Genomic DNA, 12,440 nt, shown 5'->3' on the forward strand with positions numbered 1-12,440 from the left:
ATAGCAATTTCAGGGTCAATGGCTGATGGTAATTCACTGAGAATATCTTCGGGTAATTCTTTATTTATCAATTGGACTGCAAAGCACTCTTCAATAGCATCAGTGTAATGCAATCTTCTGAATTGATGTAGTCGAGCTGGACTAGGCTCCATATTTGTCTCACCTTGTAAGGTAATAAATTTACCCTGTCGAAAGAACTTTAATGTTAATGCTGCATAGTCAGCCACATGAGGTCCAAGTGTTGCTAACCATGTGGAACCCAATATGATATCAACACCTGAGATTTGCAACAAATACACAGGTATTTTAATTTCTTGGCCCTGAATTTGCACTGGTAATTGTTGAATCTTGCCTTCAGCATTTAACACTTGGCCGTTTCCCACTAAAACTCTAAGGTTTGTTGCTGGTTCAATTGGGAATTTCAGCACTTGTGCAACTCTTGGTTGAATAAAGTTGTCTGAACTTCCTCCATCAACCAAAATCTTCACGCTTATACTGCCCACTTGTCCTGTAAATCTAATAGTACCAATCCCATTAGCTCCGCGCATAGCATTCAGAGTCGAAGGAATAATCAGAGAGAGATAGAGATTTTGCATACATCAATCAATGCCTAATACCTTCTCTAAACCACCAATATAATACCCCTAATATGATGTGGGCCTTCTCACTTTTTCCCCACGTCTTAACTCCTCATTTTTAGGAAGGTTGTTATTCATGTTATTATTGGCACCTGCTGTGTCATTTTCTGTTACCTGCTGCTCACGTGTCTTTCCATCCATTACATATATATACGAGTTTAATGTCCAATATTGCGACTTGCGAGATAGCAGAAACACTATTGATAATAATTTTAAATTTTTTAATAAAAAGGTGGAACGTGAAAGTATAAAGATCATAATGGAAAAGATAAAGGACTCAAAAGTTCCTGTGTACAGGATCATAATGTAAAATTTGTATGTTGGAATTTTGAGATTTTGAGAAAAAAGACAAATAGAGTTAAAGAATCGTTATTATCACATAATTTGAAACCTCAAAATTTTCAAATTTGCACATTATCAAAATATTTTATAATATGCACACAAATCTCCATGTACAACAAAGAAGCTACATGTGACATCTCACTACAATTAAAAGAACAACTTGACATATACCCCAACATGAAAAAACAATTTACTATGATGCAAAATTGAAGTTCCAAATTGTTGGAGGTTTACAATTTTAGATTTTTAATTAATGATTTACTCAAACAATACATACTAATAATTGTTTTTTTCGTGTAAAAAAAAGTTTCTTTTTGTTTTTTACAATTTTTTAATGAAATTGTTATAACATCAATTTTTTGGCGCACGCGATTTTTATATTTTGTTTACCCGCCGCACGAGAATTGTACCAAATAGACATTTATATTTTTGAAATTTAAAGTTGAAGTAGACCCAAAAAACAAAAAGTTAGAAAAATCAAATAATTTTTGCCTCCATCGTGGTATTTGAGAGTTGTGGATGGCGGAAAAGGAAGAGAGCGCCACCCCGCCATATGAAATCACAAATTTTAACTTTCCAATAAAAAAAAATGGAAAAATCATCAAATTTTTAAAAATATTTTCATTTTGGCTCCAATAAATAATTCAAAATCGCCAAAACACAACAATAATAGGAAATCAAAGATCGAGAGATTTTCATATAAATGCTTTCCCTTTTCTCTCTATTTGCAAATTGCCACTTTCAATTCACAAGAAGAAAAAGAAGATGGTGGAGACTCGCGCCTCAAAGAGAAAAACTAATGCAACCCAAAATCAAAACCAACCTCACAAGAAGAAACGCGTCGTGTTGGGTGAACTTCCCAATTCAACCAACGCCATTGTTCCTCATACTCAAACACACGATTCAAAAAACCTCAAAAACCAAAAACACAAGAAATCAAACACACATGACAATGTCGATGGCCCAGTTGTTTCCGAAGTTTACAAGCATCTTCGCAAAACAGAGGTAACATATTTGTTCTTTTGGGTATTGTCACACTGATGAAAAATCATGTCTTTTTTATGATGGAGATTGTGTTTGTTTTTTTTTTTTAGATGGAGAAAAAGAGAAGACCAATGAAGGATTACATGGAGATTGTTCAGAGAGATATTACATCAAACATGAGAGGGATATTGGTGGATTGGTTAGTTGAAGTTGCTGAAGAATACAAGCTTCTTTCAGATACCCTTCATCTCGCTGTTTCATACATTGATAGATTTTTATCTCTTAACCGTATCAGCAGAATCAAGCTTCAATTGTTGGGTGTTTCTGCCATGCTCATTGCATCGTAAGGATCTGTAAACCGTTTTGAATTTTGCAATTTCTTTTTTTGAGTTTGAGAATCATGATTGATTTCTTGTTATTTTTATTTAAATATATAGGAAGTATGAAGAAATTAGTCCTCCCCATGTGGAAGAGTTCTGCTTCATTACTGATAATACATATGACAAGGACGAGGTATATTTATATATTATTGTGATACTTTGTTTGCTGTGAAATTGTGTTAGATCTATGTTTAGTTCCACTTTTGGAGGAGTTAAAATTGATTATAGGTGTGTACAATTGTTTTTGAAATGTATGTTATAGTACTTGTTTGGTTTTGCTGTGGAATTGACAAAATCATGGCGATCCATCATAATTTTATCAGTCTCATTGTGAAGCCAAACATACACTCAATGTTAGCAAGTATAATTGATTTTGCCCTTTAGGATTGATTCAAACTTGAAGCTAGAATTAGGAGCTTTTCTTTCCACAATTGGTGCTTAGCTTTAAATATATTATTTAACTCGCTTTTACATGAATATATTTGAACACAAAACACTTTATATTCTACTCAATTTAGATTACAAAATCAATTAATTAAAAATCAATTTTTGTCATCCCAAAAACAAACACACGCATTTCTATTAAAAGCTTAAAACTTGTTCTGCAACTGTGTCAATGCTCCCTCACCTTATTTATTTTGTTAATTGCTGTCATTTGTCAATGCAGGTTTTAGAGATGGAAACTGACATACTCAAGGCACTAGATTTTGAAATGGGCAACCCAACTGTTAAAACTTTTCTAAGGCAAGACTGCCAAACCTGTTTGCCATTATGTTGTTGCAAATAGCAATTATTTTAAATTTATCAAAATTGAAAGAATAATAGACTAATTATGTGTAGTTACTGTGATGCAGGCGGTTTCATGGAATTGCCTGTGAGAAAAAAAATGTAAGTTTGATTTCTCATTATCTATGGTTTGGAAATTGGACATTTCAAAAGTGTTGTTAAGTGTTCTGATTGTTGTTTATTTATTTATTTTTTACCAGGCTTCAAGTTTGCAGTTTGAGTTCTTGACTTACTATCTTGCTGAGCTTAGTTTATTGGATTATCATTGTTTGAGATTTTTGCCTTCTTTGATGGCTGCATCTGTTATATTTCTTGCTAGATTCATTGTTTGGCCTAAAACTTGCACTTGGGTAAGTATTTGACTGAATGGTTAATAATTTACCTTTTATATAAAATTAGAAGTATTAGTATTACCGGGATTAACATATATGATTCAATTCATTTCAATGTATTTATGAACTTTTTTGTTGCCTGTGGCAGACATCAGCCCTGCAAGAATACACTGCGTATAAACCAATAGAGTTGAAAGAATGTGTTCTCTTCTTACATGATTTATATATGGCTAGAAGGGGAGAGTCATTTGAAGCTACTAGAGAGAAATACAATCAGCATAAGGTGATTATTTTTTAATCACATTCCTTAAACTTTATTATGTCAAGTTTAATGACATGGTTTTGTTATATTGTAACAGTTTAAATATGTAGCAAATTTTCCTTCGCCTCCTCATTTACCAAGTCATCTGTTCAAAGCAGAGTGAGGTAGTTAGATGACACTTACTATTTTTTGAAGTGGTTCAATGATTTGTTGGAGCTTATTATATTTTGCACAAGAAGCTTGCTACATGGACAAGGGGCTGGTATATGGCTTTACTGAGAAGCTTTCAATTTTGTGGAAACTATAAGTTAAATGATAGTAAACTTAATTGGCTATTAAGTTGTGGTCAAGGCATCTATACTTTTTTTGGCCTGGTTAGGTATTGAAATTGAGTAGTCTTTCTTCAAGTTGCAGTTTAACTTGTAAGCTTTTACTTTAGAAATAACTAGGATGGTCTGTCCTTGTGCCAGACCTTATATGTCATTAGATTAGTGTATTTCATCAATCATTGTACAATTTGACTTTTTCATCGATTCTTTTAAAAAAAAATTGACTGATGAATCCTATGAATTTAAACACCTAAATATCTCTTTCAGGGCCTGTTTGGTGACATGATAGTGATAGCATATCATATAGATATATATCATAAGATACAAGAATATAACAAAATATAAATATGATAGCTGATAATTTTTTTTTTACTTTCCATCGTATTATTGAGGCTTAATATAACTAATTAGCATTTAATATTTATAATACCTTACTATATTGTTTGTGATAGAAGAAAGACTATAAATCATATAAAATGATTAATTGTGAACAAATTACTCATAAATAATAAACTTGCTGTCACACTCACAAACTATTAATCTAATGTATGTTAAAGTTGATCAGTGTAATCCATGTTGACTAAATAATACAAAAGAAAAAAGAAGTTTTATTCCTGATATTATCAGGAAAAAGGAAAAAAATATAATTTACCCAAAACATAAGTCAGATTCATCAAATTATAGCAAGTAGCTACTATATTCAGCCAATTTAATTGTACTGCATACATACAGTTCATAATCATCGATATTAACACATCTAAACCATTTTATTTCAGCTGCTATCTGAGAAAATGCAAATGCATTTTCAGGTTTTGCCTACTTTCTCCATTTAAGCAATTTCTGATTTTATCAAAATACATGCACATAGGGACCATTTATCATGTTTGAAGTTGGTCATGATTAGTTATTAAGATATTTGACGGGGTATTAGTTATCAAAATACATGCACATAGGGACCATTTATCATGTTTGAAGTTGGTCATGATTAGTTATCAAAATACATGCACATAGGGACCATTTATCATGTTTGAAGTTGCACATAGGGACCTTCTCCTGTCTCTGCAACGGACAATGCTCCACTTTCTGCAAATAGTTCAAAAATCAATGTACAACATTCATTACAAAATAATGGCTCATTAATTTCATGACAATCTTATCATTTACCAATATACACAACTGATATAAAAACAAGGTAAAATTTCAGTAATTATATTTTCAACTAATGTGCATTACCAAGTCAAATTATAACACAAACTATTTTTACTTATACCTGGATTAAATTAAAGCAAGTACCTAAATGATGGAGGTGTTCCCAAGAGGATGAATTAATGTCCATAACATGTCCGAACTGAGGACTTATTGTATTATTTATGTCAGCTTCTGCAACATCTCTCGGACTTAGTTGACAATTGTGATCCATGAATGTAGAGTGCAAACGAGTTGATGCTGGCGTTACCATATCAGCAATAGTACTTAGTGATTGTTGATCACTGTATGCAGCAAAAAGAGAGATAAACAATTTAATGCAAGTTTAGTAGGGACTTACAAGTGAATCAATGCAAAAAAAAAAAAAAAAGTACTACCTGAGAGGAGAAGGGTCATAAACATTTGCAAAGTTTAGAATCTGATTATTGGTATCTTCCTGTGGAAACCAGGCTAATGCATTCTCTATAGTTCCAGCAACAAACCCATCTACAGTTTTTGTAAGATGTACCTAATCATAATAATTAATTTATAGTTGCAAGTTATAACCAGTAATTAGCTGCAATAAACATATATTATGTGTATACTTCTAAATTTTGATATTGAAGGGTACTTTTCATCTAAGCATCTAATTTTTGTTAGCTAGATACTTGAGTTAGCAGATTCGGTTAGGAATTTGAGTTTATAATTAATCTGATATCATTCGAAACAACAGAATATTAAATATGAATATATCTTTAATTATGTGTTTGAGATATCTGAGTGAAAACTATGACAAATTCCTTGTTGGCTAGATTTCTGCATAACAAATTTGAATGAGGAGAGTAGGGTATGTTAGATAAGGCTGCTTAATCTTTGCATACCTGTGGAGATGCATGAGAAATATGTTCTTCCTCCAAAATGCACTGTTCAAGAAAACATTGTAAGTTTTTTTCAATCTTAAAAACATTGTATAAATTCACAATTCTAATTAACTCAAATTTTGAAGCACTATATAAAAATAACATCAGTAGTGAGTTTATTATGTGGCTAGCTACTATAAAACTTACTTTCCGCAGTTGCACTTGTTTTAGAGTTTCCTGAAGGACTTGTTCACGATATTCAGCCTCGCACAATGTGGTGATCTCAGAAGGATCACCTTCAAATATCCTAAAAATCATAGCATGAAACAGTGATGAAAATGCTAGCCCTATTCATTCTGAACTTAATTTCCATAATCTGATTTTGGTTTTTAATGATAAGTGATACGATAAGTAGCAAGCAATGATAAAGGAAATGGAACCTTAGCCGATTCTCCATCTCTTCCAATTGAGATTTGCAAATAAAAATTTCTCTTTGAATCTCCTGAATTTCACATAGAATTAATTGAGTCCAACACATTTATAATATCATTTGAAGTTGGAAATACAACAGCTAGATAATAACAAATACTTATTAACAAATTACCTTGAGTTGGGAATCTGTAATCACTGGACTGTATGTAACACAACAAGATTAAAAAAACGGTTAGTCAATGTTAGGAATCCAAACATTAATAGTAGACTATGATTCAAATCCTATGGTAACTATTAATTAATCAAACTAGAAAAGTGTTATGGAAAATACCTAGGAGGTTGGCAAATTTGTTCGGTTTCGACTTTCAACTTACTAAGAAACTTTCGAATGTGCTACAAAAGACGATCAAAATTTGTAATTTAAAAACACAACATTTTGTAAGTTTATGTTTTTTTTTTTTTAAATTAAAAGTTTATATGATGATACGATACAGAACTAAATTACTTACCTCTTGATTATGCATCCTTCCACGTTCAATATCTGGAAGATTTATATATCGTTCTATAATTTCTTCAATGCTTCAAACCATATATTAAAAAGAGAAAGTAAATTAATTAAAATATTCTTTTAAAGAAACAAGATAAAATAAAAAAAGAATTATCTGAAAAATATTAATATACAGAGTAAGGTTTTAAATAAAAGTCAACAACCGCGATCTAGGTGACAATATAACAAATTTTGACGTTGTTAAAACAGCAACACATTCGTGGTTGAGGCTGCATCAATCACATTAAACCTCAATATTATAAATTTTTGTGTGCTTTGTAACACACCATTCTCTACAAAATTAACTGTAATCGTTATTTAAAACCTTAGATACAAATGCGAACCTTCTATTGCCGGAGAAAAGAGTGGCTCTCCCAGAAGGAGAAAACATGATGAGAGCAACATCAACATCACAAAGAACAGAAAGTTCATAAGCTTTCTTGATTAACCCATTCCTCCTCTTTGAGAAAGTGACTTGCCTATTTGTTGTGTTCTCAATCTTTTTGATTTGAAGCTTCACTCTCCCCATCTTTCCATTCACTTCATGAGGCTGAAAAGTTAGATATATATGAAAAAAAGGAAGCAAAAGTAAACAAACAAAGCACCTCTTAAAAATGACTCAATATTATAAATTTGGTTAATTGAAGCACACGTTACCATGAGTGAAATGAATTTGGAAACATAGGTGGCGAGAATAGAAGAAAACAAGGAAATGAGGAAGAAATTTAGGTGATTGAATTTTGTTTGTTTTAGGCATTTATAGAAGGTGACGTGATGAAGAGCTGAGAAAGAAAGGAAGAGATGGCGGTTTATGTAATGCAGATAATAATAACTTGAAGAATTCAAGAGCATGTTTAAGCACACAAGTCATGTGTTGGGTCTCTTATGGAGTAATATTTTTCAATTCGTGCATAAATTCCTCGTATTGCATGTTTAATTTTTAAGAATGTGATGATTTATGTTTTGAATTGAGCATGCACTGAATCTAGATGAAAACCGTGGGGGTTTGTCCCTAGAAAACAGGGGAATCTGTATATGTTCAGAAGAAGTACAATATCAACATGTTGTCAAGATATTCACGTCCAATGAACAAAACCTAAAATTAATTTAAGGAATTGATCTCTAGCATGAGATTAAGGATCCCCTTAACAACCTCACTGTAACATAAGTTGTACTGACCAAAATAAATTAATTTAATGGTGACGCTAACAAGTATTATTAAGATACTTGTTGAGAGATAAAAAAGTAGAAACTTTGGATTGAATATAATAAAATTTAAACTTTTAAAAATTTCAATATACAAATATATTTTAAAGAAATATTTTTATTTTTACATTTTTCACAAGTAATTATAGAGTATTTAATATCATGTAAAAGAAAACCATAATTTAATTGTCAATTTAAGTGAGATATTATTTAAGATAGGAGAGTCAAGTATCTATCATTCCTTACCACTAATTTATATGAAATGTACCACATTACACTTTTTAAAACCTTTGATTATCGAAAAATAATCCTAATCTAAACTTTCAAATAAATAAAATTTAATAAAAAATTATTTATATTTAAATCTAAATTGTTTTTAACTAAAATTCATTACTAATTTGAACACTCAATTAGTATCACTAAGCTATGACATAACATATAATAATTTTATTTTTTGAGCACAACACAATACAAGGGGAGGGGAGAGAAAAAGTGAGCTGACACTTTAAGAATCTATTTTTGCATTAGTAAATGCCACTTAAATAATTACATTATTTGTTGTTTTATACATCGTCATCGTTTAACTGATATTTATTTATAATAATATATTTCTCTAACTTTTAATTTAAAACATAACATAAAAGAGTAACTTATTATATTTGGTGGAGATATTTACAAATAAATGGATTTCAATGTAAATTACAAAAATGAAGTGTCTTTAATATCATTAAGTGGAGAACAAATGTAATTTCCCTTTCATAGCAGAAGTTTGGAACTCAATAGGGACATGCTCATGGCTTGGAACCACAAAAAGGCCAAGTATAAGAGAATCTGTAAAGAGAACCGGTGAAAGTGTTTTTGGATGGCCCACTTCATCCACTATATTTTTTTTTAGTTTCTTCATCCATCTCAAATACTATTTGGTTTGACGATATAAAAGTCTTTTTCTAATACACTTTTCAATTGGATAATTCGGACGTGTTATCATAGATTTTTCAGAAAGTGTGAGAAAAAGTTGGTAAAGTCTCACATTTATTATTAGTAAACAAAATATCGGATATACTTGAGAGGTATATAAGACGTGTATTTAATACTTTAAAATTTTAAAAGGAAGATATAATGTAAAAAATTCTTAAAAACGTTTAGATAATTGATGCTCTTAGTAATAAGTAATATCAAAGTCATGTTTTGACTTGGTGAACAAACGAGAGTGTTTTGTAATCTTAAATTTTTGTATTAAAAGTCTTTAAATATAGAAATTTCTAATAAAATTATTATTTTTTTTCTTCAAAAAGTTCAAAAAGGTTGTTCGTCCATTCTCAAATTGATACTATTAGAAAATATGATCTGATAGAAAAGCAAAAGAAATAAGCAAATATGAAACTGAATGAATAATGGCTGCATATGAAACAAGCCAGGACCGAACCTGAAACCCCAAAATCAACTATAGCAATATCGTGTAGCACTGCAGGATTAATTGTGTAGCACTTTTTTGGGCTAGACATCCTTATTCCATAAATGGTCACTCTCACTTATTGCTCACGGATGTTTCACTTAATTGTATGAGTTTACTCACCAAATTATTAACAAGAAAAGTAAGACAAAATTTAAATGAACCAAAATTTAATTTTTTTTTAAATTTATCGACCACATGTAAAAATAATGGTTAAAAATAAACGTTAATAATTATTTTTATTTTTATTATTGAAATAATGATATTAATTTAATAAAAATAATGACAAATAAATATATATTTTTCAACATCAATAAATTTATCGTCTTACTCGTAAAAATGAGAGGATGACTAACTATTATTTCTAAAAAAGTTCATAGAATATTTTTTAAATTTCCGATATCTTTTAACTACTGAAGTAGTATAGATTATTTATAACCAAATAAGTAATTGGCTGATTCTACACACAAATCAAATAGTAGTGGTTTGTATATAAGAAGAAAATTACAAACGATAGCCTCTATTCAGGGACAAACACAATCGCCATCCATGGTCCTACCTCTCACGAAATGCACAATTATAGACACAGTGTGAGAAATATGAGTACGAAGAGAATAGAAAGAAATGCCAATAGGATTGAGCTGGATCTCACCAGAAGACTGAAGACTGAGGAACTTGAGGTACATAGAGAAGAATATGTTATGTGACAAGGTCCTTGATTTTGTGTTGGGCATAGTCTATGATTTAGAGGGGAATTATAATTTGATTAAATGAATTTATATTATCATCGTGTTCTGTTTTTCTTTTTGTGGCTAAATCAGTACATTTTTATCCAAACAAACTTTATCTTATATATGTATTTTTTTTTCAGAGTATATTCATCGCTTTCCATAGTCAGAAATAGTTCATTTTGAATATCATAAATTAGGCCAACTCTAGAGTAAGTAGGGTTGAAAATGAGTTGAGTTACTTAAACTCAATTAAAAATAATTCTGTCTGAAACTCAACTCAAGTTGGATCAGTTAGCTCAAATCATATGAATTAAGAAGAAATATAAATTAAAGAGGCATATAATTTACATCATAAAATAAAATAAAATGTTAAAATTATTTTTAATTTATAAATTTATAATATTTTAAGTTTAATCTCAAAAAAAAAATTATTCACCTTTTGTCTTTATTTTAATTTTATAGACACTTTTTTAAGGACTAAAAGTATAAATTTTTTATAAAAACTTTTTAAAATAAAGACTAAAAATGAACAATTTTTTAAAATTAAAATTTAATAATTTTCTTATAAAGACTAAAAATAAAAATAAAATGTTATAGAAAAAATAAAACTTAATTAACCCAAAATAATAATATAGTTTATGCTTCTTTCAATTGTTGGGTTTTTGTTTTTGTTTTGCTTTAAGGTAAACTTGTGATTAACCTGAAACTTATCCTAAATTTCTTGTAGTACAAATACTCATCCTTAATCTCCATTAAGGAGAAGAATGATGATGACATGAAATGGTGAAGGCAACAAGGAGATCTGGTAGCGGATTCATAAAAGATTTTAGCAACACATATTTACAAATTTTTTTAAGACATTAGATATATAGATCATGTGTCTTATATATTTAATATTTTCTTAATTTTTAATTGATGCAGAACTACGGTCGAATTTCTAACATATATTATCACATTGTGAATAAAATTTGAGGATTGTGTGGAAAAGTGAATAATTTGAATACATGGGAGAAGACTGAAAGTCATGGAGGAGAAAAAAAATTGAGGTGGCCGAAATGGCCTTTGAAAGTGGTATGGTGACTATGGTTCATGGATGGGACAATTATTTTCACGTTTTTTACTGTGAGAGGGAGAGAGTTTGGTTGATTAGTGGGTTGGGCTGCAGGTAGTAAGGAAGGAAGGGGAAAATAAAATCATGATCTCATCTTTACAAGGTTGATTAAGGAATTCTTTGACTGTGTGGGTTTGCCCTTGAGATGATGATGAACTACAATAATACCCTAATCTTTATTTTTAAATGCCACCTCATTAAAAAAATACTTATGGCACCGTCTATATGGTTCTGAATTTTTCAGATATTATTTTTTTACAAAGAAATTTCACAACCCAAAGTGAAAGAATTTCAATTTTCAAATATTAATTTTAAAAATAAAATAAAATTGGAGAAATTAAAAACAAGAGTGAACTAATATTACAGGAAGTAGTAATTTTTTTTAGAACAAATTCATTGGATTTATCTATAATAAGATCATTAATACAAGGTAAAATATAATTACAAATTTAGAGACTAACAAACGAACTAACTAAATTAAAGTTTGAGACACTTGATTAACTTGTCTTATAATATAACTAACCACAAAGTTATAATTTTGTTAGATGATTTCTTCTTCGTTATTCAAAATGTCATCGAATTCAGTGCTATTGTTAATTGTATCATTTAATCTATCTCCTAGTGTTTAAAGTCAATTTCAATAACAACACTAGAAACTTTGAATTGGATTAACAATTCTAAAGTCACCAAAACCCCACAAGTCTCTAAATTTAATTATGTTTGATAAAAATATTAATTCCTTTTTATTTTTAGGTTTAACAAATATAATTGTCGATATAAATGATTTCATTTATGTATACTGTAAATATTTTTTACATTGATAATTAATTACAACCGTTCAATGTTATAAAATATTTGATTT

At 29.8% G+C, this 12,440-nt stretch overlaps 2 protein-coding genes across 2 annotated transcripts; one reads left to right on the top strand and one right to left on the bottom strand.

The window, feature by feature from the left end:
• The first annotated feature begins 1,526 nt into the window (after positions 1 to 1,526).
• Positions 1,527 to 4,302, top strand: LOC101511245 (putative cyclin-A3-1). The gene is made up of 8 exons (XM_012716130.3): positions 1,527 to 1,985; positions 2,075 to 2,307; positions 2,402 to 2,477; positions 3,012 to 3,088; positions 3,199 to 3,232; positions 3,331 to 3,480; positions 3,611 to 3,745; positions 3,822 to 4,302. The coding sequence occupies exons 1-8, from the start codon at positions 1,746 to 1,748 to the stop codon at positions 3,885 to 3,887; spliced, it is 1,011 nt and encodes a 336-aa protein (XP_012571584.1). The 5' UTR covers positions 1,527 to 1,745; the 3' UTR covers positions 3,888 to 4,302.
• A 493-nt stretch (positions 4,303 to 4,795) lies between these two features.
• On the bottom strand, positions 4,796 to 8,288 carry LOC101506754 (agamous-like MADS-box protein AGL104). The gene is made up of 11 exons (XM_004501482.4): positions 7,735 to 8,288; positions 7,422 to 7,627; positions 7,040 to 7,109; positions 6,862 to 6,923; positions 6,703 to 6,730; positions 6,539 to 6,600; positions 6,306 to 6,405; positions 6,120 to 6,161; positions 5,637 to 5,767; positions 5,347 to 5,543; positions 4,796 to 5,136 (listed from the first exon to the last, which is right to left on the bottom strand). The coding sequence occupies exons 1-11, from the start codon at positions 7,927 to 7,929 to the stop codon at positions 5,075 to 5,077; spliced, it is 1,155 nt and encodes a 384-aa protein (XP_004501539.1). The 5' UTR covers positions 7,930 to 8,288; the 3' UTR covers positions 4,796 to 5,074.
• Positions 8,289 to 12,440: the final 4,152 nt, after the last annotated feature.

The sequence above is a fragment of the Cicer arietinum genome, chromosome 5 (assembly GCF_000331145.2).
Source record: "Cicer arietinum cultivar CDC Frontier isolate Library 1 chromosome 5, Cicar.CDCFrontier_v2.0, whole genome shotgun sequence".
NCBI classification, from domain to species: domain Eukaryota; kingdom Viridiplantae; phylum Streptophyta; class Magnoliopsida; order Fabales; family Fabaceae; genus Cicer; species Cicer arietinum.

Coding starts and splice junctions, on each gene's coding strand:
- LOC101511245 (XM_012716130.3), top strand. CDS start 1,746: ATGGTGGAGACTCGCGCCTCAAAGAGAAAAACTAATGCAACCCAAAAT. Junction 2,308..2,401: donor TCTGCCATGCTCATTGCATC/GTAAGGATCTGT, acceptor TTAAATATATAG/GAAGTATGAAGAAATTAGTC. Junction 3,089..3,198: donor ACTGTTAAAACTTTTCTAAG/GCAAGACTGCCA, acceptor ACTGTGATGCAG/GCGGTTTCATGGAATTGCCT.
- LOC101506754 (XM_004501482.4), bottom strand. CDS start 7,929: ATGCTCTTGAATTCTTCAAGTTATTATTATCTGCATTACATAAACCGC. Junction 6,924..7,039: donor GAAGGATGCATAATCAAGAG/GTAAGTAATTTA, acceptor CGTCTTTTGTAG/CACATTCGAAAGTTTCTTAG. Junction 6,406..6,538: donor GAGATGGAGAATCGGCTAAG/GTTCCATTTCCT, acceptor TATGATTTTTAG/GATATTTGAAGGTGATCCTT.